Below are 27,753 nucleotides of genomic sequence, written 5' to 3'. Positions count from 1 at the left end.
AAAAAAATTAATATTACGCCCCTTAAATTAGGAAAAAAGTATAAAGTAGGGGCCAAAGGCACGGTCGCTGTGCCCAAGGGCGTAGCCAGGGGGGGGGGACTTGGGGGTCTGGTCCCCCCCCCCCCCGAAATGTGAGAAAATGACCGAAAAAGGGGAAAAAGATGGCCAAATCATTGTTCTGTCACTTTGGTCCCCCCCCGAACGAAATTTCTGGCTACGCCCCTGGCTGTGCCCACCGTTAAATCTGCCTCTATGAACGGCTCCGCATGCAGGTTAACTGAGTTTTCATCAGCCTGATGACCAATTTTCATCTGATTTGGTTAAACTAAACGTTGAATTCGAAGGTTTTTAACAACTGGCTGTTGCGAGATATATTTTGGAAAGAGAAAATTCAACCGGAAAGTGAAAGGACGTGGGTTCGATTCCCAGCAGGGGCAGTTGAATTTTCTCTCTTTCCAAAATATATCTTCGCAACAGCCAGTTGTTAAAAACCTTCGTATGGTAGCAGAGAGTGACGTCATCCTTCCATAAACGTTGAATTGCAGGATTCTGTGATCTTTTCATAAACAGTTCTCCTTTCGATCCAATTTGGGGCTACGGTTTCTTGCTGAGATTTAAATCCAGTTAGAAAAATAGCACGAATTTTATTTCTAGATAGATCGCGATTTTCAGTCGGATGATTTTTTTTTTATTGTAAGTAAATTCAAAATACTTGCGAGCTTCTTTAACGTTGGCCAGCTACAAGAGTATTCTCCAAAGCGTACTAATAATACGCTTAATACGTATTAATAGTACGCATCTTTAATATGCGCGCTTTGGTATTCTCCCGCTGCGCGTAAGTTAGTTTCTGCACGGGCTCTCTTTATAAACTCGCTCAATGTAAATGAGCCTTTAAATCGTCATTTCAAATATTAAAAAAAATTAACAAAAGTAACGATAGAACAAACAACAAATGTAACTTGCTCGATGCTCCAAGAAAGGAATTCGGCCCTTAGGACAAACTTTTTAAAACAAATAAAATAAAGGATCAATTTTAAAATAAGATAAAAATGAAAGAACGAGTGGGGAAATAAGAAAGAATGGTAGTAGAGGAGGGGAAAAAATTATTTGTTGTAAATACGCCTTTTACGCTATTTTTTTCCGACCGGCTTTTCCATAAAATGACGACTCTTAACTATAAGGAGCTTTCTTTCCAAGCGCCTTGAAATCAAGTTATGCTGACGTCACACGGTATGCTCCCGGGAAGATAAAGACGCCTTCATATATATATAGGGGTTCCTTGTACGATCGTAGTTCAATGAAGGGAGGGAGAAAATTAGCGACCTTGAACCGGTAAAGTTCCTCCTTGAAGAAAAGAAAAACACTGACAGCCGAAAAGCGCGCGAGACCGAGGTTTTTTTGCTAAAAAAAGTGGAAAAAGTGACCTGGGCCCGAAAATAGGTAATAAAAGTGACCAGCTTCTAAAAAAGTGACTTTTAGGGGAAAAAGTGACCCGTGCCGAGCCCTGCAGAATATTATGAGCTACTGAAAAGATACTATCAGCCAACAACTCAGTTTTTGCCAGTTAGTTTCACCCACATATATATATTTGTAACAGCCATAATTGATTCTTGAATTACTTTCAGTGATAACATCTCCAAAATATACACCAGTTAATTTTATATAACTTTTTTTGATAGGTTGTTGGCAACACAACATCTGGTGCTTATGGCTATACAGTTGGTCATGCAGTTGCATATGCGTACCTTCCTCCTTTCCTGAGAACCCCTGGAACAGAGCTTCAAGTAGAGTTGCTTGGTAAAAAATGTGATGCAGTTGTTTTAAAGGGACCACCAGTAGATATCGAACCCGCCAGGGAAAGAAAAAAAGCCACATTCTGAACAGTTTACATGATGACTTATAAAACTCATGTGTATATATAACGTTCATGTATGCCAGAAGAAAAAAAAACTCATATTTTCCTAATACTTGTATTATCATTTTCAAAGATTGATGCATCATTTGATGATGAAATGATTGATCATTTTGGGAAAAAAGTGTGCCACATCCCAAATTCTGACTTATAAGCACATCGATTCATGGATAATGCTTAAACCTGGTTGTAATTTCACATAAATCTTGAATTTAGACTTAGGCAGTGCTTAAGCACACATTGAAACCAGATTTAATAAAAACAGAACATTGGTTTTTACAGCAATCTCCAAATATTAAAAATCGGTAAAACAAGAATGATCTCAATGTGTCTATACCGATATTAAGTTCAACTTTGTTATATGATACAATCAGAGGCGAATTTATGGTTTTGCTGCCTTTCTCTTATTCTAGTCTAATTTTCTTGACCATTTTTTTTTTCTCAAATTCACTGTCCTGTGCTTGGTCTACCTGCCAGTAAATATGCCTGTCTCTCTAAGAACTATTGAAACTTTCCTGGTTGTTATAGCGTGAATGAGACATTTCTTTTACAATGAATGTTTCTTCCACCACTACGCAGACGTGCTTATTCTACCGGTTTAAACCAGGCCTTGACAAATAGAAAAAATATTTAGACAGCCAAATTTCATAGTTTATGTTCAAGAAAATTAGACCTAAATATTTTTTGACTTGGATCATACTGGTAGCCAAGTACAGAATTATCAAATAGTAAATTTTTTTTGCCAATGAAAATTCCATTGCTTCAAGAGTATCCGTGCAGATTTTCATTCTGACCAGTGGTTCTTATATTTTGGAATCAAAACTTGTATAAGAGCCGATTATATACATAAACCACTTACTACTGCACAGTAGATCCTTGATAACACTGGTCTGTGTCTTCTGAGGGCAACTAGTGTCTATTGGATTATAAGACCACCTGCTCCTAACATGAAGTCACCACTGTTACATTTTTTTTTTGGGGGGGGGGGGAGGAAATCGGAGTAGGCTTGTCATAGACATGGCTGTAAATTTTGCCGTGAAAACAGTTTTTGTGCCTTGAATTATGTCGTAAAGTGCTTTGAGATACAGCGGGAAAACAATTTTATGAATCGGGAGAGCAGGCCTGATACCCAGATGAGAAGATATTAAAACCAGTAATATCATTGAATGCACCTCTGCCCCTCATGATGCCATTGCTTTTGACTTGCATTTTGTCTCAACTTTTTTGTGGATCCTTCCAGTATCTTCAGATGATTTTTATATATATAAATAAAAAGACTTATTCATATAAAAAAAACCCAAAAAACAAAAGTTTAAATCCTTTGGAAATCTGATTTTTGTTTATATCGACACAGATCGTATTAAACGAGATGCTTGTGATACTTATTTGATTGACGAAGAATTGCATGGTAGCAGTGATAAGATTGGGTGCACACTGGTCAGAAAAAAAAACGTTTTAGACAAGCTTGGTCATTGTTCATGTTAGATTTTGGTGTGCCTTGGGCCATACAAATCAACATAAACAATGACTAAGCTTGTCTGATCAGTGTAAATCTAGCCTTATAAATATTGTTGTCGATACAATCTATAGCAGTGTTAAACTTTTTTTGATACCTGTGCACCAGTTTAATTGAAAGACTAGTGGAAACAGGAGAAATAATTTCTGGACTGTTAAGAAGTAAATGGAAGGGAAATAAATAGAAGTATAGTCAGAACTTGGTATAACGTCAATCCCTGATGACAAAATAAAAATTACTCCATGAACAGGGTGACTTAACAAGTAACCTTTATTTATTAATTCTGCTGGAAAGGACATAAAAAATGAGGTTATAGGCCATACCATGTCAAAAGTGATGTTATACAGAGATCTTACTGTAATTTATGGGCAACAAAAATAAATAAAACAATTTACAGACTGCCAATAAATAAAGAAAAATGTTCAGATGGGTAAAAAATAAATATAATTTTGAGACCTTGATGTCTAAGAGAAATAAAAGCTAAATATAGATACAGTATATTACTTAAAATAAAAACTAATTTTATGGCATCTATGAATTGGTCGATGTGTTTCTCAGATTGGCATCAGTCCGCAGTTGAAAAACACTGATCTATAGAAGATAAATCAAACTTTATTTAAATTCTTGAAAACTCAGATTGACTGCACCAATTATGGACCATTGTATACAAAACACTATTCCAAAACACGGTATGGGATTTTAAAACATTTATTGACTCAAAACCAATGGATAGATAACACAAACTGAATGGTTTCTAATGGCAAAATTAAAAATATACAAGCCTTGAATGTGATTCAATAAAAGATCGGAAGTGAAATAAAAAAAAAGAAAAGACAACACAAGAGAATAAAATAGGAAGTTTACCACACATAAAACCAAACAGCATTCATTGAATTAAAAAACCAAAAAGATTCTAGTATTACATACTGGAAGACAATGTAACAGCATAACATAAAAATCTACCTTTCGGCAGACATAATATAAAAATGTACATCATTTACAATTGCAGCACATACTCGCACATAGATGGACAGGATAATAAAATCAATAGTTCATTTTTGCCTGGTCTTCTTGGCTCGGCGGTGGTCCCTGGAGTGGCCGACGGAATAACAGAACATGTGGTTCTATTAGAGTAAAAAAAACAAAACATTTTAATAAGGACATAGTGGATTGACTACACATTATCCATGGTTCAATGAAAATAAAAAAAATTCCAGGTGAAATTAAAAAATTCAATGGCATTCCTTTCGTGATTGATGAACATTATGATTCAAAGAAAAAATTAATTGGATTTTTCAATTTGTATTCATCACCTAAATTTAGAGTTTGAAATGTTAATTTATTGAAGCCATACAGAGTGCATAGGTAACGGGGCATAATGCATTTTAGTGGCGAACCATTGATCCTAGGGATATACTTCCAATTAGAAAAGTTTCTAAATAGCCTGTAGTACTCAGATGTGTCATTTATGTTCAAGGGGTTGTATAGCTATTAGAAGAAAAATGTTAAGTTCTTTATATGGATACCCTATTCTCAAAACCCTAATTAGAAAGTTGTCCTGTATCTCCCGACGCCAACAAAAAAGTTGTTTCTAATAATTTAATTTTTCTGTTTTTTTTCTTGTTGCCGATATTCACTGAGATATTCAAATTTGAAAAATGGAAGAAAGTTAAAAACAGCATTAAACGCAGGTAAAATAGTTTTCACCCGTATTTAACGTTTTTTTTTTCCCACCTTTCCTCAGTTTTTAAATTCAAATATCACAGTAAATATTGCAGTTAGAAACAGAACTTTTTTTGGTTGGCATCGGGAGAGACAGGGCAACTTTGTAATTGGGTTTTGGGACACAATGGACTGTATAAAAAGTTAATTTTCTTTTATTTCATTAACTATACAACCCCCTTGAACAAATGAATGACATATCCGAGTACTGCATGTTGTTTGAAAACTTTCTCTAATTGGAAATATACCCCTAGGACTGTTATACAAGGAATGAATACTTAATATGATTATTTTACACAATTTTCTACTCTCTAAAGAATTATTTTGCATATTGTTTTCTTATAAAATATACAATTTGAATAGCACATAACATAAAAAGTGGAGGAAAAACTATGGAACTTTTTGATTTTCAATTCAAGATGATTCTCGACCTTCCGAAATTTCTTCAACTGCTCATATATGTGTATGGCTATAAACATCTGTAGTACTCTTTTTATAACACAGATAGTTGTTTAAAAATTCCATATATGCAATGTTGATTTCTGTTATTATTGAATTTAGATAATCACTGATACTTAAAACAATTCCCTTATTGTACATAACATTAGAATATCTAGCAATCAAAATACTAAATCGTAGGGCTAAAATATCCTGTAATTTGGCAGCGTTAGCTTGCATATAGTGCTTAAGAAACTCCTGTAACATTGTTAGTGCAAAAGTAAGAATAAGTTTGACTGTAAACATGGTAGGCCTATATTTACTGGCATTTATATAATGTAATTTTTTTCCAATTAAAGCTGTATCTAAACATGCAAAACAATGCTTTGATTATATCAAGTTCTGCTTTGATTGAAAATACTCTTTAAAACTCTGAATTTATAAAACCTTAGCTAAGAAATTTTGAGATGAGAATAAATGAGATTAATTAATGCACTGACAGAAGCTGTGCAAGAATTTATAATGTCGAACAACATTTTGGGCAGATCAGAAAATTTAAAACATCGAAATATATATATTTACACCCAGTAATTATAATTCAAAATATAATACACACGTTAATCTACCAGAAAGTAAGTGTTTTGTTATTTAATATATCTGTTATGTTAAAAAAAAAATACTTGACAACATTGACATTTTTCAGTTTCAAAACTGTTTCCGATGTCAAAAACCTAACCCTGATCACACATAGTTTGAATAAGCAGCTCTACTTCAATTGGTGAATTGAACACAGAATCAATAGTTTAGATAAAATTAACCATGAAATTATTTATCTGTTCTACATTCTTTGTCAAAAAATTCAAAATTGCAAATTATAATTCATATTTTTTTTAATTATTGTAATAAATTAGTGTTTTAAAATAAAACATTGTAACAAGCAAAAAGTTTTTCATCATGTTATATACCTATTGTGTTCAATAGTATGCCAAAAATTAACATATAAGAACTTTTCTGCATAAAAAAAACTACAAGGGATTTTACACAGAACATTTTTAATCAGCCAAGTAATCGTTGCAGAATAGGTGTTCTTATACAAAGGAGTGATTATTAAAAGCTAGTTATATAGAGATTAAAAATGCATAGCTGCCAACTTTTGAAAATGAAAATTCGGGAGATTTTCGCGCAAACCCGTATTTTATGCTAAAACCACTCGTTAATAAATACAACAGGGATTTTTCCAAATAAAATAGGGATTTTCCAAGTATAAAAGTTAGAACGTAGGGAATAAAATCCCTACTCAAAAACTGAAGTCAAATTAAAATAGGGATTTTACACACATGGAAGTTAAACCCTTGGGAATAAAATTCCTGTGCAAAAAACAAGTGAAATTGGAGGCCAAAACTTCAATGACGTAAAAATAAATATCGTGTTCAATCAGAAACTCTGTGAACAAACATTCTGAGCGAATGACCCCAAAACCATCGGAAGATGAAGGAAAACACAGTCAATTTTTGAAGAACACTGACTTTTTGTGACACTTGCTTGATATTTTTTTTTTTCATTTCACGAGTGATGATGGCAGTCTTTCCATGGCCGATGTTTATGTCCGTAACACAACTTGTACAAAAAGGAAACGTCTGCCCTTTTCTTGATGAAAGTAAATTCATCGGAATAAGTATCTTTAAAATTGATTAAATATTTTTTTGCTTATCATTATTCATGCTTTGTTATATCGCACGTACGTAACTTCAACAAAAGAAATTTTGACCACTTGCGTCACTATAATCTTCAATTATTATCCAGGACTATTGGCTGCTAAGCCATTTCCCTGCGCGATAAGACAAACAACTTTCTTGTTACCATCAGAGGGTTTGTAAAACTTCCTTAAAAAGGGAATTTCCCCATTTATGACGGGGCTAACGAGAAAGCCCCGTCTCTTTCTCGTTAGCCCCGATTTACGACGTGTGACGTCATTTCGAAAGGGAAAAAGAAAGAGACTTCATGCCCCACAAGAAATTCCTTAGGGATTGTTTTCATAAGCGGGGATTTTTTTTAATGAAGTAGGGAATTTTAAGAGACAATTAGGGATTTTTGTGATTTTCGTAAAAATTCGGGAGATTTAAGAACTTTTCGGGAGGTCGAGCGATGAAGCTAAAATTCGGGAGATTCCCGAAAAATTCGGGAGACTTGGCAGCTATGAAAATGTAGTAAAAAGCTTCATGTATAGCGAGTAACAATTTTCATAATATTCATACGGGGTAAGAATATTGTCAAAAGCTTAATACCTAGCGAGTAAAAGTGGCTTGAAAAATGCAGGTGTCAAATGCAAGGTGTTTAAGATTTTCATCATGATGTACCAAGAGTTATTGATACAAAGAAAAGTTGGGAAAGCAATTCCTTTTTGAAATAAAGTATTTTTTTACAAAACGTTTTTCTTTGCATTTTCATCTTATATATATTGTTACAATCTATAGACGATAGATGGCACGATTCGTTCGATGGCTCTCAAAATTCCAGATTAGAGAGATTGATGAAAAGTCAGTTGTGATTGAACTTCACGAGAAAGTTGTTAGCTCTCTGATTAGTTTGCAAATACATGTAAATTGCTGTTCTATAAATAAATTTGTTTGTCCGTCGAACCACTTCTTGTTTTGCAATCTCGAAGTCTTGCGGAAATTATCTGGAACAATATGATATTGTTCTACATAGGTTCCATTTAAATTCAAACACTTGTCATATTTTGTAACAAGCTTTTGAATATCACAAACCAGTCTTCTGCCATCATTCCATGAAGAAATGCTGTGATCTCTGTGTTCATTGTTTTTAAAACATCTTCCTCAAAGAAACCCAAGTTTGAAGAAGAGATAAAAGTCACTAGGGCATGGGTTCCTGGTTCACAAGAGCAATTTTTTTTGGGGGGGGGGGGATCAGTGAACTTGATTGAGCAAAAATTTAATGAAATACATTCTTTCATATACTGAACAAAATTAAGTGTATTGATAATTTTTCTTTTGTAAAAAAATTTAGTTGTATTAGTAGCACGAGTAATCACAAGTATTTGGAATGATAATTAGTTTCACATCATAAAAGTTGTTTCCTTATCAGTTAATACTTCCAAGTCATGTCAGAAATTCCACAGGAATATATAGGTTTATTTATTGTTAAGTAGTTTTAACATTTATTTTTGAGCGATACGTGTTTAAGCTTTATCATATTTTATGGGAATAAATACATGCAAATACTTTTCACATATAATATAGAAAAGAATTTCTTTATTAAAAAATTGGAAATATAATCAAAGCTCCCACTCAAAAAATTAGAAAAAAGTAGGGCAATAAAAAAAATATTTTTTCCCACACATAGCACTATTTCAGTACCTTGTAAGGTTGACTCGAGCCAAAGTAAAATGACAATTTTTGGCCATAATAAAGTGCTAACAACCACAGATTTTTTAAAGACATTTTTTTAAAGTCTTCCACAGTCCAGTCTGTCAATTCTGACAATGCACACAGCAAATTATGAAGACAAGTTTAAGAATGACCTCAGATCACAGTACAAAATGTATAAATTACAAGGTTCGATATAAATAAGTCAAAGTGGGCAGATAGTGCTTTACTGCATTGTCCATCCCTTTCTCAAAAAGGACTTGTTTAAATTTTAGTGCTCAATGTCGTGTAATAGTTTTGACAAATAAAGCCACTTTCATTTCTAGCTCTTTGCTAAGCATTGTACTATTGTTTATGCCTCTGCATGCCCTAAAAATACAGAAGACAATTGGGTATTAGAGTCACAAAATCTAGAATAGACCTATGTACTCAAATGCTTTGTTATACAAACTGTTGTGTCACCTATACACAAAATGTGCACCATAGTTTTGAATGATGAATGTTACTGCCTAAGACTATGAAATATTGTAATCACAAAATTTCTTCAACCAGGTAGAAGTTTTTAATCACTATTCTACTTGTTGTACCCTCAAACTAGAAGGTGTATTACTAAGAGAGTACAGTGTGTGCATTCGCAATGCACGACAAATTATGAAGGCCAAATTATGAGACCACTTTCAAAAATCCCAGTGCAAAATGCTTAAGTTGCAAGGCCAATGTAAATAAGTCCAGGTGAACTGGATGGTTTCACTGCACTACCAATCTTTCTTAAAGGGAATTGTTTATATTTTACTGTTCAATGCCACTGTCATAATTTGATAAATGAAACACTTTCATTTCTAGCTCTTTGCAGAGTTTTGTAAACATTATTTATGCCTCTACATGTTCTAAAAATACAGAAGACAATCTAATGCTATTGGGTAGCATCAGAGTCACAAAACTTGGAATCAGAGGTTCTTAACTATAAGTGTGAAAGAGCATTTTAAGGGTGCGAGATAAGAAAAAAAACATGACTGATTATTCAGGAAAATTAAAACCAGGGAAAACTTCCAATCCAGATCTATTTCAGGAAGTTTTTTGCAAAAGCTGCAGCCGCCAACTTATCAGATTCCAATCTTGCAATAAGTTTTCACACGAGATCTTGAAAAGAGCTTCAAACAAAAAAAGAGCAAAATGTTTGGAGCTTTGAAATCTTTTTAGAAATGACTTGCATTTTGGAGGGAGTCTTAAAAACTCATCTCGCACTTAATGGGGCATCTTTTACTGCCAGGCCAATAGAGGTAACAGGTTTACCTCAGAGACTTGTTCTATATAACACATTGTCACAAATGTTTATAGCACTATACTGTCCCTTTTGGAAGTGAATTTCAACCCATCTCTTACTAAAAAAATTCAGAGAAAATAATTATCTTTCAATTTTACCCATTTGTGGTCTTGTAATGTCTGAACTGTGTGTAGCAAAGAGAAGTCTATAAACAAAAAATATATATCACTGAGGAGTTGTTTCATCCCATTCAGCTGCCTTCCATACAACCCACAGGTAGAACCCTGACATTTGAATTGCCCCCTATACAGAGGCAGCAAAAAAAGAAAGAGGACAAACCATTTTCTCAGAAGAGATAGAAAGGAAATTAGAGCTGGTAGTGGCTTTGTTTTCAACAGTGGACAATGCAAAAGAGGGTCTCCTCCTTAGGCCTGGATTATACTATAAAAGTTTTGTAAAAGCTCTTTGATAAAACTAAAAAAATTCAACATCACCGGTTGCATTTGCTCGAATGTAACTGATGCGCTTATTGGTTGAATTTTCAAAGTTTTATAAAAGATCTTTTATCAAAATGTTATAGTGTGATCCCGGCTTTAGACACCCCCCCCTCCTCCATTTATTGAAAAATCAGTTTCAGTGACCTTGATCAGCATTTAGTTCCCACTATGTAAAATCTCGCCCTTCAACTAATAACACATTTTGTTCATGTACACCAGTCTCTCAGTAGGGAATCCAGACGAAAACACAGATACAGATTGTCGGTACGGCTTCCTTATTCCTCTCCCAGAGGATCTGAAAGAGATAATCTTCTATGGGAGGGAAAAAAGAAAACCAACCATTGGAATAGGAATTCATCCCTTTTTAATTTTTTCCCCTTCAGATTTTTCCTGACTTTTGACAAATATTAACATTTTCCCTGAACATTTTCTGATTCCCTGACTTTCCAGGTTGCTGGGAACCATTTTGGTAGGAAAAGTAAGACAAAAGAACATTTTACCAAAAAGGAGTGGGAGCCCTTGTATAATAGACTGAATTTGGCAAAATACAAATAGCTGTTCCACAACAGGACACGCATTGATGGAACACCATCAAAACACAATTTCACGAAAGATTAATATATAGACTATGAAGTCATACCAGGCTCATGAATCATGTAATGAATCCATCCTTGGCTCTGCTGAACACCCAAGCTTCGCCACTCTTTCTCGGTCATGAGGTGTGTAGGCCGAACTTCTTTGGCTTTATCCTTTGGCAGCACAACATGCCTACAAGTTACAAAAAAATTATAATGAAGTTGATATTATAACAAATTTTAACATTTTTTAACAAATAAGTATTTTTTACCACTGATAAATAAACTTTGAGATGCCAATTTTCCATTGAAATAATGGGGCTTTTGCTTTGAAATGTTATTGGGAGGGGGAAAATAGATTTAAGCTTAAAGAAAAATATCCAGTTTTAAAATAAAAAATAAAATGACACGATTTAAAAATTTTAAACCAGTTATGCGGAACAGAAAAAGTTATCCTATTTCCATACGTCCTGTTCGACCTAATGGGACATATAGTCATCACACTCACAACCAGGAGCTTTCAGATATAGTTATCAATCTGTTATTGTTATCAGATACCCAGACTCCAGATGTGATCACATTAAGTCGCATGGACTGTATTCAGAAACAGAACTAAATATTTTGCAACCCAGTGTAAAAATAACTTTGCAGCACTTTAAAACTGGTTTTTGTATTTCTCAAGTATTCTTGGACACCCTGGTGGATGGCAGGTTCACATTGGCACCCAAGAATAACTATCAAACTGCTATTTCATGGTAATAAAGAAGCTATTCTGCAATATTCGGCAAATTTGGATAATAGTGTTGGTTGCTCAGCAAAACAATTACAAGTGTGCCTGTCCCCCCCCCTCCCCGCTCTACAATTCCACAATATGACTTTTGAGAAATGGCTGTTGGGTAGATAACCAGTTTTTAGCCCTAAGGCCTCAATTATATACTCTTTCTGCCAGCATGCATCCCCGCCCTTCCATTTTATTTTGAATACTTGTTTAAAACAGGGTTTCTCAAAACTTTTTCACTCGTGACGTACCTTTCTCCAGTCAATGCTTATACACGGCTCCCTTAAACCGTTTAATAAAGAATTGCCCAAAAACCTCGTGAAAAAGTGTCTGGGCTGTCACTTCATGGGCACACAGTTTGAGACCCCTTGACTTAGAGCAGGGGTTCTCAAACTTTTTCCACCCGAGGTGTCCCCTTTTCCCTATTTGATGCTTATTCATGAGCTCCACCGGCTCCCCAGAGCTGTTTAACAAAGAATATTTTCGAAAACCTTTGTCAGGGTCACAGCTCCATGGGACCCCTGACAAAGGTTAGAGCAGCACCAGGGCACCCAGTTTGAGAACCCCTGGCTTAGAACATAGTTTCCCCAAACTTTTTGTTCCATTGCCCACTTCTTCAGAAATTTTTTCCCTTATCACCCCCAACTCGAGAGAACAGATAGGATCCTATGTTATACCAGTAGCTTCTATCGTATACTGCTATGGAAGCCTTCACACGAGGAAACTGGCATATTGGCAACGAAATATCCAACGCAACCCAGTCACTTGGCGACTGACACGCTAATTGCATACCAACTTTTGTTGCGAAACTGCTTAGCATCCCTTCATATTTGTCATTCGAGTTTAGATGATGGGTGACCAGGGTTTAAGCTATAGCCGAATTTTTCGCAAAATGCGAAAAAAGTGGTAGCCACTTTCGCAAAAATGCAGGAGGTATGGAACGAGTAGATATCCAACCATCAATCATTACATTAGCATTGTAGCATTTTGCTAAAGCTTTTCTCTCCACTTTTTTGCGAAAGGAATTTTTTTTTATCTAGCTTAAACCCTGTGGGTGACCCAGCGTTAAATTTAAAAATTCGTTTCGGAAATTGAAAAGCATCTAGAGCAACGGTTCTCAACCTTTTTTTACTCGCGGAGCCCTTTTTAGTATATAATTTCTGTGGCGGAGCCCTGTTTTACCCAAGGAGCCCTAATTCGTACTTAATTTTTATGGCAAAACCTTGTAGGCATCTCTTATTTACTCATCTATCAAATTTACCGATTCATTTTATTTTCCTCGAGTCGCCGCGGAGCCCCGGTTGAGAACCGCTGATTTAAAATAAATGATTCAGTTGAAAGAATAGTCAAAAAAAGATCACCGAAAAAGAATTTAATGAAATTGCGACAGAATTTCAGCTCGCAGGTAAATTTCTTTATTTAAATTGATATTATTTTGAAATCAGACACGTCAGAATTGTTTCAAAACTGTGAGAGCTTGTTGTTAGTTTTATATCGGAAATTTCAATTTCTGAATCAATTCTGGTGTTGCTCGGATCCATGTCACAAATTACCATGGGTGCTTAAGCAACCCACAGCTCCGACGCCACTGATGAAAATGGTAAACCAGACCCATCATTTTAACTTTTTCCAGGGGAGGGGACAAAGAGCATATACTCACCATGTATGTATACCATTTCTAGTGTACTTTTGAAAGCTATTGCCTACTGACCTTCCATAAATGACAGGTCTGTGGTTAACACAGTGCAGTCTTAACACATGGGCACCCCCGGGAGGAGGGTTCAAAAGATTGGGAATCACGGAAATTATATCTGGTAAAAAATTTCAGGATTAACCAAGTGAATTTGCTAAGTAAAGCCTCAGAAAAAACATGACTCAGGTACTCTTGAGACGAACGGCCCTGGATAAGCACCTCTAGGAATTTTCAAAATATGACATGTTCTATAGGGATGTTCCCTGATTCCCCCCTTGCTTAGAATGTCTAATTTAAGTCACGTGCACACACATCTGTACATGGGAGTATTCGGGAAAATCATTCTCTAAAACAAACAATTCATGCTGTTTGTCTCTAGTTTTACAGTTTATTTTTTGCCTCTTGGAACGGCAGTTTTTGCTGCTTTATCATGTGAAATTACTCACAATCCTACGTGACATTACTTTAACCAATAAACTAATATAATGATAAATCCAACATATACATACCGAGAGGTATATTTATTGAGGGGAAAAACATTTTATTACGAATTTCTCCCTTGAAATCACTCAAAACAAATAAAAATTATACAATTTTACTATTTTATTGTCATTTCAAAATAATATCAATTGAAATAAAGAAACTATTACCTGAGCTGAAATCCTGGTTAACAAGATAATACTGGAAGATAAGGAAAACTACAGACTCTGCTGTTTTTACTGTTTCCCGGGCTTTGAATATTTTTATAATAGCGCCATGTGAAGGAGAACAGGCAACTCAACTCAGTCAACTCTTTCAATAACAATCACTATTGCCATTACAACTTTCCTTGACACTGACAATTTTTCAGCTGTAATTAGATTTACTATAACAACCACCTAACCCAGAGAAGTCTGAACACCATTTACTTAGTAAAACAAGCACTATTCCTCGCAATTATTATCAAGCATGATTATAGCACAGAAAGTAATTAAAACACATTGAGCTACACTTTAACAAATCATGAATTCATTATATGAATTTTTACCTATAATCGAACTTATAGCATTGAAATACTGGCCTTTGGCAATGTTTTGTGGATTTAATTGGTAACATTTGCATCAAGAATTTTTTACAGTGATTGACAATGTCCTGAATAGATCCCAATTTCCAGTGTTTTTATGAAGGAAACGTGGTGATGCTAGGCATTTATCATGTGTGTGTGTTGATATCTACCAAAACTGCCTTTTGCTGGGCCATGGGCGGAGATACGAGGGCACATCGTCCCCCAGAGTCAAAGGTGGAGTCGACTGATCTAATGTATACATGAGTTGACATCAGGGATTAAGCTACGGTCGAATTTTTCACAAAATGTGAAAGAAAATCGTAGAATGCAAAAGTAGTAGTAACCATTTTTGCAAAAATGCGTACAGGATGTATGAAACGAGTAGACTTTTCTAAAGACATTTTTCTAAAGCTTTTCCCTCCATTTTCACCTTTTTTCGAAAAGAATTTTTTATCCAGCTTAAACCCCGGTTGACATCCCAGACTTCCAAGTCTATCTCCACCTATGCGATGGGCAGATGGAACCCGTTGGCGAACCGCATTTGGCTAGCAAAGGATGTGAACCCATTCTATCTAATATTCATGAACATGGCAATTAGTTACATGCAAGATTTTTAACATTTAGGTATTGCAGGTTAACTAGGATGGAAAAAAATTGTTAGAACTAGCACTCTAATATCCGATTTCATTATAAGCGGACTCAACTGTACATGAATCCATAGTTCAAGATTTATTCAATGTAACAATGAAGGTAACTAGAACTGGTACATATTTTTCAGTAAATCATAACCATCTTTTATACCTTTCCCTCTCCCATTTCCATTAAACAGCAACCTAACCACAGAGAACACCATTTATTTAGCAAAGCGAACATTATTTTCCTTGTAATCATTAACATTAATCATCATAATAGCACTGAAAGCAACGCAATTAAAACACATTTTGAACTTACACTACACTTCATTAATCAAATCGGGCATTTATTAAGCGAATTCTTACCTGTATTCGAACTTGTCATCGAAATACTTGTCCGAGTAATACATGCTATGATTCATGTCCTGTCCGGAGTTTCACCAGTGAAAGCAGTTCAAATTTCTTTTGATAACGTTGACTGTTTTGAGAGTTCTTTGCGGCGAAGAAACGGGTTTCTTTAAAATTAAAAAAAAACTTTCAACAGTTGAATTAAAAAAACGTTAAAAAAATATAAAAAACTTCCGAAGAAGTTGCACTACGAGCGCTAAAATTAATAAAAACGGAATTCGAATACCGCCAAACACAAAAAACGGTTCAAGTTCCAACCCTCCCAGCTCCTTGATACGGCCTTTGTAATAGCGTGTGAAATTATGCAAATAACATCAAAAATAGTATATAATGAAATTTAAAAAAAACGAAAAGTCACAAAATAGTAACTTTAAGAATATTTTAAGGTATTGAATGTATAGAAGTTTTTTTTTATGTTTATAGAAAGAAATCGCTGAAAAATGCTATAGCCTGAAGCAAACTTTGAAGATCATTTTTAGTCACAAAAAATTAATTTCCTTGATTAAAATAATAAAAATTTATCGATTTTATTCCCAATTTTATAATTTTTTGTAAATATAAGAGAAATAAACATTTATGACATGAAAATTCATTAATAATTTCTTGCATTTTTTTGTTCTTTAAAAATTGATTTTTCTCCTACTCAGTGATATAAATTTTCTTATATATCAAGGCTTATGAATAAATATGTGATTTTTTCCTAAAAATTATCAAAAAAATAAAGGAAAATATTTATATATTTGCTTCGGATTTATATGACGATGTCAAAGTTTTTAGAAAGTCAAAGCCGTTTAATTAATGCATTGTTTACATTTCCCGAGTCGTCTGACATACAAGTTTGCATTATGTACTCGTATACGTAATTTTAATCTATGGTCGATCATATTGAGCGAGGGCTCTGAGCGATTCGGAAATGGCTCACCAGCCGTCTTTCCACCAACAAGATCTTTCTTCTGCTAGCGGTAACCTATCTAGTCAATCCGCCGCCGTTACTTTCGTTCAAGCCTTGAAGCATCAAGTCAATGAACAAGACGTTCAAGCTCTAATACAATCACAAAAGCACATGTGAGTTGCATTGAACACAAACGTTGAGTTCGATTTTGTAACAACACAAACGTTGAGTTCGATTTCGTAACAACACAAACGTTGAGTTCGATTTTGTAACAACACATCGATTGGTTATTTGTTACACATTGAGCCCGTGGATCACTTGTTATTGGTTGAGGATATGTATATAGTCGCCGACGCAACGGAAGTGACGTCGCACGGATTATCGTAGCATTTAAAAAGGCCTGTTTACACGGGTTAAAGCCGGGTTTTCCTAGGAATAGGATTCTTGCGCCGCGTGAATCGAACTGGGTCATTTCGCGTCGGCAGAAACTTGTTACATAATCATGCTACGCGTTTGTGTTTTCCTAGCGTGGCTATATTATAGTATATGGCCTTGGCATCAGCTACTCTGTCATCTGCATGTAACCGGTTTGAAGGGAAGGGAAAGAAAGCACACAAGAATGAAGAGAACATCGGCAAAACGCGTGGCGCACGACGCATTTGACTCCTCCAGAAGCAGTCAGCCAATAACGCCCGACGTAAAGCGCTGTCATGAGCCGCATTGCGCTTTGTAGGAAAACAGTCATACTGATTTTCTTATTGGTGAGTGGACGGCGTGTCAAGCTGGGCGGATCATGTTGCGTGCGGAACAGAAAGCCTGCTCCTAGGAAAACCCGGCTTATGTGATTAAAGCCGTTTTCCTTGGAGTAGGCTTTTGCGCCGTGTAAACCGAATTGGGCCATTTCGCATTGGCGGAAACGTGTTACATGATCACGCTGCGCGTTTGTGTTTTGTTAGCTTGGCGCATCAGCTCAGGGCGGCTATATAGTACATGGTCCTTGCATTATCTGTGCAGTATGGTTGCGTACTTTTTTTCCTCACCTATCCTTTATCTTCCTCCTCTCTCCCCCCCCCCCCCCATGTAAATTGATAATTTGATAATTGCCGTTCATGGGTTGTGATGGTAGGTAATAATCGATTAAATATAATTATTCATTTATTTACAACAAGAATGTGTTTGTTCTCAGAGTTTACATGAGATGTCTCATTAACTATGGACTTTTAATATAAATTTTAATTTTGTTAATATTTCCTCAAGATTATTTATCAAATGCACTGATCTGCAATAGAGTGCAGTCACGAATTGAGTAGCGTGTAGAAGTTATTTTCAGTGGGCAATGTCAGATTGCCTTTGTTGTCATATGAGCAAAGGATTTGCCATATTTTTTTACCATCTATAGCTCATGCTGTAATTACATTGTACTCCAGTCTTTAGAGACGGATCCGGGTTCGAACCCCACCGTCACCGCAGTGGTTCCCAACTTCAAGTCGCAAATGCGAGCCGATCTCTACATTAAAAAGTCTCGCCACAGAGAGTAACAGGCCTACAACGATTAATTATTCAATCATTACACTTCACTCATAGTTAGAAAAACTGGTGGAAGATGGCAGCACTACACATAACAAGCATTACACAGAAACAAACTTCACATCAGGTTTCACTACACGTACACTCCCGCATGTACCAATTCGTTAGAGGTTCCACAAAGGAATATGGACAAGGTGCATGTCTGGGTTTAGTAGTAGTAGTCTTTAGAGACGTACGCCCCACCGTTGCCACAGTGGTGGTCAGCTGAAGTTGGTTTGCTGTGATTCCCAACTTTGAGGTGCAAGTACGGGCCGATCTCCCCATTAAAAAGTCTTGCCACAGAGAGCAACAGTCCTACAATGATAGTTATTCAATCATTACACTTCACTTATAGTTAGAAAAAACTGAACACAACTCAAACTTCATGTCAGGTTCATAATGTACACATTCCAACGTGTGTACCAATTCGTTAGAAGTTCCACAGAGGAATATGGACGAGGTTCACGTGTAGTTTAGTAGTAGTCACAAAAGTGTACACACACCATTTCAAAGGCGCATTTTAAAAAAAATAAAAAGATTTGAGAACCATATATTTTTTTTTTATTTCAACATTCATCGTATGCTGTCATGTTTCTGATAGAAATGCATAAAAAAATATAATATTTTTATTTAAAATATACACATCGCAAAAGTCTACTCATAGTAGTCACATATTCGTTGCATCACATGTGTTTGTGAATGTGTATATAAGCATGAGATAAGGACAGGAAGTGGCAAGTGATACTGTTAGTTGTATTGCGACAAACGTCGTCTCACACAACCGGGAATACAGTTGAGTATCATGAGAGAGCACAACTAAAGTCAAAAATTTGAGATGTCAAAATCAATAATTTATTGGGAATTAAACTAAACAGAATTTTACAGATTTAAAATGATTTAATTTCACCCATCAGTCTCCATGCGATGTGTTGCTCGCGGTCGTTGAGATCAGGATCAGCTCAAAGTGTAACCGGAAGTCCAATGAGAGCTCCTCAGTACTGAGACGGCGGTTCCATTAGCTCTTTATGCCTTACAGAATGAAGCACCCTGGAATTTTGGAATGGAACACATCGAGGGCTACATTTTGGCTCCGAGGCGCTGACTCTCCAAGTTAGTCGAAAACACGACCAGTGAGGCAAGTGACGAAGATGCAAAATGAACTAAAGTGAAGCAATATTCATGCGGTTGCTATTAGTTCAGCCAGCCAGTTGCTTTTGAGACGATCTAGTGACAGGAACTGGCCACCTGCCTACAGCATAAACCATAGCACTGACTGCTTTATATATATATAGTTTCACAATTTCGGAATTATCACATGGCAGCAGGAACATTGACGCTATGTTTATCTCTAGCACAAACAAACAGCCAAATGGGCGGCACTTGATGTGACATCACACTCGCTCACAGGCCAGTGATAAATGACTTCCCAAGGTGAAAAATAAATAAATCATTGAAAGTATAAATTAAATATTGAAAATAATCTAAATTATAAGCACTTATTTGAATGGGGTGGTCCCTCTCTACAATTACAGTATCACTGATTCGATTTTGTTAGTGGCCATGGAACCTCTGGCCAAATGCAGCCTGCACAACTTGTTCCAATACAAAAGTATCAATACACACAACATGATAGATACCTAAGCTGATCATACTTTTTTAATAAAATATATGGGATATCATCAAAAAAGTTGTCAAGGCAGGTAAAGTTGCCATTCACAGCCAAGAAACTTGGTAAGTTGCGATTGATATAACCAGAAAATTTTCCGAGTTGAAATTTTTAGAATAAAAAATTATCAAAGGGAAGTAAAGTTGCCAGTTACAGCAAAGAATTATCACAAAGTCAAGTAATTTTACCAATTACAACCAAAAACATTTATCAAAGCCGTGTACAGGAGTTATTTACAGCCAAAAAATTGTCAAAGGCAAATAAAGTTGCCAATTGCAGCCAAAAATATTATCGAATGCAAGTAAAGTTGCCAATTACATCCAATAAATTGGTCAATGGCACCTAAAATTGATGAAAAATTTCCAGTCGCGGAAAATGATGGGTACTACCAGTCAAAAAACGCATGTACAGTAAACCTTTTTGTAGACACCGGTGGGACAAAAAAAATTCATCTGTCAAAGAGGAGTGACCGTTAATCAGAGGTTTGAAATGCATACTTTTATTATACAAAGGGAAATTATTATTTGGCCATAAAACAGGGGTTTTACTGCATTTGACAATTATGAGAGATAAATATATTTATATTACTGTCGTAGGCTATTGGTTACTCTGCATGTACAAGTTTCTGGCCTGTGAGAGGCAGAAATATCACATATCTGGCCCGCAGACTGAAAGGTTGTGCAACCCACTGGTCTCTAATGTAACAATTGGTTCATAAGAAGAAAAGTTTGTAAACAGGAAGAATAACATTCAGCAACTCGAAAACCAGTTCATAAAAATGTGTCAGTTCATGAATCAGAAATATGTAGAATCAAGCCTCATGTTGACGTATACCCAGCAGTTTCAGGTACTATCCATGGAAGAGTCTACTACACTACACCGCACGCCAACTCCAGTCATATATCGCCGTACGGCAATTTCCAACCAGTGAATTTGGGTGGGAAATGAAGGCTCCATCCATCAGTGGTCACCTTAGGCTCGGTAGATAAAGAACTTGCTTCTAATGTTCTATGCCCGGATTCGAACCCATCACGTAAGAGTCTGGAACCAATTTCCTGCAGATATACAACTGTCTTGCCATATTCACACTAAAATATATATTATTTAGTATTCGATAAAACAGTTTCTCATTAAGTTAATTTCTTCTTATGTCACATGCAGGTTAGCAAGGTTCGAAAAAACAAATGAGATGTTGGTGAATTGCAACGCCTTACTTGCTACCCGTTATGGAGAAGCAAATAAAGAACTGAAAAAGCACATTCACTTACTCGTTGAAATGAAGAAAGATCTAGATTCTGTGTTTCGGAGGATAAGGTATTTATTGTTGCTCTGTCTTTTTGGTTATCGATTGATTTGAAATGAATTACTATTTGTAACATGAATTATATACTTAAGCTGTTGCTATTTGTGCAAAATATCAAAATTCTCTTTTTTTTATGATAATAAAGGCTTCTTGTTTCCATGTTCTGTAAAAATGCTACATGTTTCTAACCAATGGAAAGACCAATAAACAGCTGTAAATATATATTGACATTTTTACAGAACATGGAAACACATTTGAAGCTTTTAGTGGCATGATAAAAAAATCGAGAATTTGACATTTTGCACGAACGACAACGATGTACAGTGTATTTACATTGTAAATAGCCCATGAGATTTTTTTCCCTTGTTTATCAGTCTTGCAAAATAGAAAAGCTTATTTCTTCTTTGACTTATGTAGTTAGGAATTTCTCTACATCCTCAACACTAATAATTTCCATGACTTTCAATTGTTTGAATCATTTTGCCAGATTTTGTACTTGTGAGGTATTGATCATGACTATTTATCTCATATATTTATCATGCTGAATGTATTTTTATTATTTTGTTCATTTTAATCCATTGTGATTTGCAGTAGCACTTTATTACCTGTCATTATCGCTCATTTTTTAACATCATATTTATCAAAAATCGATGATTATGTTTTTAAAATCCCAATTTTTTGTCAAGGAAAAATGGTCAGCCTAGGTTTGGGGATTTTCATTTTTACGAAGCACAATTTTAGAATTGTCAGGGACTTGTTTAGAACAATCGGAAGAATCTGCTTTCTGACCACAAGATTTTAAAAAGGCTAAAAAACAAGAAGCATTGGCGCCTACGCCACCCATACAGTCCTTTGAAGAAAAAAAATTGTAATTCTGAATGAGAAGCAAAAGAAATTTTAATGTTCAACAACTGTAATAATTGAAAAGAATGGTACGTCAAATTTCGGTTCACAGTGAATTTGAAGATGTGTTCTGAAATCCATGTCAGAAATCTGAAGGAATTAACAGCTTGCCATGGCTACTAGAAAAACTATATTGGTACCTAAAGCTTTATATTTATGATTGATAAATTGAGCATAACATTTTCTGATTTCACGACAGTGCATCTTTTAATATAGGAAGGTGATATTAAGACCCCGAGAAAGTTGAAAAAGTTTTATTTAACAAAGTTTTTAAAGGTTTTCTTGAATGTAAACTCCTAAGAGACCTGGCAAGCAGCTTTTTTTTTTTATATTTGTCAAGCCCTGGAAACTTTATAGTAGATTGCTGGGATTGAATAATGGCGTATTCAATTATCTGGGAATTTCAATTGACTGTCATATCGTTGCCGTTCATGCAAAATGTCATAGGTAAAATTATCAATTTTTTAGACCACTAAAACGTTCTTCACATGTGTTCCAGTATTCTGTAAAAGTATCATAATACATTTTTACAGAACACGATAAAATATGTGAAGCTTTTAAATGCCGCTATGGTGGTCAAGTGGTCATAATGACGGACTCGCATCGCGAGGGTCCAGGTTTAAACTCCACTGCTGCTGCAGTGGTGGTCGGCTGAAGTTGGTTTTCTGTGATTCCCAACTTCAAGGCGCAAATGTCTCGCCACAGAGAGCAACAAGCCTACAATGATACAATTATTCAATCATTAAACTTCACTTATAGTTGGAAAAATTGATGGTAGATAGCAGCATACAAACTTCACGTTATGTTCACCACATGCACACACACACATTCCAACATGTACGAATTCGTTAAAAATTCTGCAAAGGAATATGGACAAGGTGCATGTATAGTTTAGTAGTAGTAGCTTTTAGTGGCGTAAAAAAAAATTGAGAACCTTGATAGATGAAATTTTGCACAAATGGCAACGATATGCTCATCCCTAGCACATGATCAATATTATAGTTTGGTAATGGTTTCTATTGCTTGGGCTGTTGATAACTGATAAGCTCAAGCTCTCACTATTTTTTTTCTCTCATAAAGCAACTAAAATTTGCATCTATACTTCAAGCAATACAGTAATAACATAAATGGTTGTAGGCCTTCATGTTTGACAACATTTTGGCTACTTAAAATTTTAATCTTTTTTTTTAATCATTGTAAAACTTTTCTTTTATCACACATCAGGTTCCTGAAAATGAAATTATCACAACAATATGAGTCTGCCTTTGCAGGTTAGTTCTATTTTTTAATTGGTATTAGCTATCACATAATTGTACTCCTGTGCTTGTCTATTCTTTTATTACCATATACACTTCTGTTTAAGCCACATTTGTTTGTTCAATAATCTGTTCCTATATTGGGGAGGGGGTGTTTGGCTTGCATTCAGGTCAGTTTTGAGGAGAAAAGCCAATTCAGTTTGGTGAATAAAATTTGCACTAAAAGACACAAAGTACCTGTATGTGCTTTATTGCAATGTGCCATGAAAAGCTGTTGTTTTTGAAATCATAATTTTAATATTAGTCTGAAACAAGAATTTTTTTTCAGAAAGTTTTGAAATTTTTCCCGAATATATAATTGGAATAGTAAAACATCAATTAATTGAGGCACATGGCTAGACCATGGTCTGTAATTGATGTACATCCTTCCCTATAGTGTGGCCGGGCAAGTTTTAGCAAAAAACTAAAAACTAAAGATAAATGTATCGGGGGGGGGGGGGTTAGCACCAATTGAAAGACTTGAAACCGGAGATTCTATCGAAAGAATCAACTAAAATTATTGCGCTGGAAAAAACAATCGTCAGAGACGGAAAACAACACAAAAAGGAATGAATAACTTTTGTCTAAAAAATTGTCTTAAGAGAGTGCATGTTAAACAAAGCCTGATTTTTGCATGCTTGAAGAAATGGCTAGGTTTAGACAGCAGTGTGCCCAAGAAGCTCTTATCTCTGCTGCTCTTTTTAAATACTTTTTTCTAAGAAATCAACATTGTCAGTCCAGAGCAGTGATTCTCAAACTTCTCCCATCCGCTGCTCCCTTGGCCTTATCATAGTGTATCTGCAGCTCCCCAGAATAGTCTACAAAAGAATTGCTTCAATGCACTGAACATGGGCACAAATCACTACACCAATTCCTTAAGACACCTCTGACAGAGGTTGACAATGCATCATGGATTGATGCACACTTTGAGAACCACTGGTCTAGGGGCTAAATGTTTGAGTGAATCACTAAGCCATCCATGCCCATAGGGCTAGCTTCCACCACTGCCAGGTGGCTTGCAGAAGGGTGATGATTAATAAAAGACAAAAGTTCAAAAGCGGCATGAGATTAGGCCTTGATATGTACAGGGAAAAAGTTTGCAGATCACAAGTAAATTTATTGTATATTTCAATTATTGTCTACTAATCAGGGTGTTTTTCATCATGGAAAAGTAGCAAAATAAGGAAAAGGCCATGGGAGTCAAGGAAAAGTCATGAAATAAGAAATGTTTCAGATTTTTTTACGCATCAATTTTCTGATCTTTCCCACAAGTCCCCCCCCCCCCCCCCCCGCCAAGCTTTTGCAATGGGAAGCCTGATAGATACCCGTAATCATGCAGTGGTGATCAGCTAAAGATTAATTTCCCCAATTTAGAAGCGTGAAAGTGAGTCGGTTTCCATTTGAAAAAAACATGTCCCCACAGCAAGCAGCAGACAACCAGTGTTTCAATTGTCATTATATGTTGACAAGATGTTCCATTTTGCGAGCAAAAGAGCTTTTTGCCAATGATGCCACCAAATAAGGGCTGTTAAATTGCCAATATTGCCATATAAGTCAAGGAAAAAAGTCACACAATTTTCCTTTGAATATGTGGTAGACACCTTGTCAAATGAAAGTTCTCTATATTCCAGATAACTCTGGACTCATTTTCTCCTTACGAACCATCAAGGAAATCGGGGGGGGGGGGGTGAAACAGGATTCTAATTCAAAATAAAAAAACACCAGAGCAAAAGGAATTGCACCAATCAAAAAGAATTCCTGTAGAATACTCACTCGTATTACAGGGTTTCTGGCAACCTGGAAATGAAAAATGTTCAGAGAAAGTGATTTGAGAAAAGATCGAAAAATTCTGTGGAGTGAAAACAAAACTCGAAAAACATTAGGCCAGTCAAGATTTCAAATTATATTTCTTTCTTCAGCAGTTTTAGTCAGGGAAATTTTTTAGCTTTGGTCGGGTAAATGACCTAGCAGAATTTTTCTGGGAACCCTATATTAATGTCGAGATTTCTGTATTGAGGAAAAATGGTTGTCAGAGGCTGTTGTCTTATTATTGTCAATACTTGATTGTGCAAATGAACCATGGAATCTTAAAATAACTGGCCGAAACTGCTCCAGAACATTTCTAGACATTCTATGGTAGGCATGAACAGTGCAACCTGCAATACAAAAAAATTCAGACCAAGACTAAAAACAACACACACACAAACCATTTTTTTCCTACGAGAGAAATTATGTATGTGATGATTTAGACAATTAAAATAAGAGCAATAAAAATTTTTTTTTTTTTTGTTTTGTTCAAGCTTGTCCTGAGGTTTTCAATATACTAGATGAGGAAGAGGAACCTGTCGAGAAAGACTGCAGCATCGGCCAGAAGAGATTACCAGCGCCGAATCCTTTGATAGCTGGTAACAGTAGCTCAGGAAGCAGAGCTAGTTCACCTAGTCCAGTCACGTCTCCTTCTACATCAGATTCTGCATAACCACTGGATAAAATATGATACCTCAAACATATTTTCAAACTTGAATTAATTGATGCCTTCTCCATGATGTCTCATCACATTTGTTAATACCATGCATCATATATTTCTCTATTTTACTCATGAAATGTCTCTCTTGTCAGAAATGTATTAAATCTTTTATTGCAGCTAAAAAAATAATTTTCTTCTAATTTTAGTGTAAACTTTGTTGAGAGAGAGATTTTCCTCTACCCACAATACAGTAAATGTCTGATATAATGAGTAAAGCTTATTACGAGAATCTCACTGTAATGAGCTAGCTATCTGCAAATAATTATCGGCGATACAAGAATATTAGGTTATAACAAGTTGAAAATTGGAACACTTTCGCTATAACATCAACAAAAATTCTCAGAAACGCCTCTATCTTCAAATATTTAACTAAGGATGAAGTGCACACACACACGCTCTTCATAAAAATTCGTCTGAGATGAACAGAGCAAAAAATTAGAATTTGCTTTCAACAATGATAATTTTCCTCGTGTGATTGTGAGCTCTCATATAACAGGCTTTTACTGTATTTTTCCCAAGATGGACAAATAAAAGTCAGCTGCCTCCGCCAGGAATCATTCTCAAGCAATCCAGACAAGTGAGCTATCCAATATATCTTAGAGAATAGGCAGATATACAAAGGGAGAGGCAATGCCCCATTCGGTGAAAAATTTGTATTATAGCGATTAATTTGATTATTTTCCATAACCTCAAAATGTCTAACGTAAACATGTACAGTGATATCTCTGTTTTTGTCGATAGTATATCTATTTTTTAATGTGGATGACCCCTGAAATAAATTGAGATTTTAAAGTTACTGCATGCCATTTGAAAACATTTGTAACAAAGTTTCTAAAGCCAATGGTTGCAAAGATATCTGTGGCGCAAACAATTTGGGACAGCCTGTATATGATTAATAATAGGCTAATATTAAGAATTTTCAAACACAAAATAATTTAAGTTAAGCTTCTCTTTCCACAAAATTACTGACCCTTTTCAAAAATAAAAATTTTCACAAAAACAGGACCAAAAAAAGTTTGAGCGCTCTATAATATGCATAATTAAATTACAAAAGTTGGTTTTTGTTAAAATATAAGAAACATTTATAACTGGCTCTAACACTCGGCGCTGCATGGGGTTTCTTCCATTACTGGGAGGATTGGAAAAGCGACACCATTATGAAGGCATCCAGAAATAGGTTATAAGTCTTCTTGAAAGAGTATTCTCGCTTGTTCCTCTGTAGCATGGTGTGGTGTATTGAAATATAGACAGGGCAGCACTGAAAACTCAAACACAACACTAGATACGCACTCAGACTGTTGGGTACACACACTTACACTTCTGGCACAACTCAGTATGTAGTAAATCGCCCATAAATTATGATAGATCTCAGTTGTGCTCGGTTCGAAAGAAAAAGTTTTTACTGGGTTGGCAATACACCATACTATCACCAACTCTACTGTATAGAACCAGGGAGTTGTTCAAACCTTTTTTTGTAAGGCCCTGTTTTTGTGAAAAGGGTCATTAATTCTGTGAAAAATAAATAATTTTATGGGAAGAGAAATAATCTATACATATAATTTATCACAAAAAATGAAACGCCAAATTTGTGGTTTCATTCTTAATTTGTATTTTGTGAAGGGTTCATTTTTCATATCCAGATTTTTGTGAAGGGTTCATTTTTCATATCCAGATTTTTGTGAAGGGTTTATTTTTCCAATCAGAAATTATGTGAAAAGTCCAGAAATGGGACCCA

The 27,753-nt window shown here is 35.4% G+C and overlaps 3 protein-coding genes across 7 annotated transcripts in view; 2 read left to right on the top strand and 1 right to left on the bottom strand.

Annotated features, from left to right (window-relative positions):
- LOC149088675 (dimethylglycine dehydrogenase, mitochondrial-like) overlaps positions 1-2,552 on the top strand; it is a 73,979-nt gene extending 71,427 nt beyond the window's left edge. For 4 of the 5 annotated variants that reach the window (XM_089248841.1, XM_089248826.1, XM_089248821.1 and 1 more), the window contains exon 17: positions 1,680-2,192. In XM_089248841.1, coding sequence (XP_089104967.1) covers positions 1,680-1,880 — 201 coding nt within the window. In that variant the 3' untranslated portion in view covers positions 1,881-2,192. Of the gene's footprint in view, positions 1-1,679 lie in introns of all 5 variants that reach the window. The other variant, XM_089248817.1, reaches the window with a different exon arrangement.
- Positions 2,553-4,120: 1,568 nt separating this feature from the next.
- Positions 4,121-16,114, bottom strand: Cks30A (Cyclin-dependent kinase subunit 30A). Its single transcript, XM_089248810.1, has 3 exons — positions 15,825-16,114; positions 11,376-11,503; positions 4,121-4,552 (listed from the first exon to the last, which is right to left on the bottom strand). Exons 1-3 carry the CDS (start codon positions 15,878-15,880, stop codon positions 4,473-4,475), a joined length of 264 nt encoding a protein of 87 aa, XP_089104936.1. The 5' UTR covers positions 15,881-16,114; the 3' UTR covers positions 4,121-4,472.
- Positions 16,115-16,492: 378 nt separating this feature from the next.
- On the top strand, positions 16,493-26,812 carry LOC149088673 (kxDL motif-containing protein CG10681). The gene is made up of 4 exons (XM_089248805.1): positions 16,493-16,931; positions 21,152-21,304; positions 23,421-23,467; positions 25,792-26,812. Exons 1-4 carry the CDS (start codon positions 16,780-16,782, stop codon positions 25,968-25,970), a joined length of 531 nt encoding a protein of 176 aa, XP_089104931.1. The 5' UTR covers positions 16,493-16,779; the 3' UTR covers positions 25,971-26,812.
- Positions 26,813-27,753: the final 941 nt, after the last annotated feature.

This window comes from Pholcus phalangioides, unplaced genomic scaffold (genome assembly GCF_987345545.1).
Source record: "Pholcus phalangioides strain wild (caught in Gottingen) unplaced genomic scaffold, Ppha-v1.0 ptg000003l_1, whole genome shotgun sequence".
Lineage (NCBI taxonomy): Eukaryota > Metazoa > Arthropoda > Arachnida > Araneae > Pholcidae > Pholcus > Pholcus phalangioides.
Note: the sequence above shows the minus strand (reverse complement) of the source record. Positions and strands in the feature narration are given on the sequence as shown.

Coding starts and splice junctions, on each gene's coding strand:
- Cks30A (XM_089248810.1), bottom strand. CDS start 15,880: ATGAATCATAGCATGTATTACTCGGACAAGTATTTCGATGACAAGTTC. Junction 11,504..15,824: donor GATGACAAGTTCGAATACAG/GTAAGAATTCGC, acceptor TGTAACTTGTAG/GCATGTTGTGCTGCCAAAGG. Junction 4,553..11,375: donor TTACATGATTCATGAGCCTG/GTATGACTTCAT, acceptor TTACTCTAATAG/AACCACATGTTCTGTTATTC.
- LOC149088673 (XM_089248805.1), top strand. CDS start 16,780: ATGGCTCACCAGCCGTCTTTCCACCAACAAGATCTTTCTTCTGCTAGC. Junction 16,932..21,151: donor ATACAATCACAAAAGCACAT/GTGAGTTGCATT, acceptor TGTCACATGCAG/GTTAGCAAGGTTCGAAAAAA. Junction 21,305..23,420: donor TCTGTGTTTCGGAGGATAAG/GTATTTATTGTT, acceptor ATCACACATCAG/GTTCCTGAAAATGAAATTAT.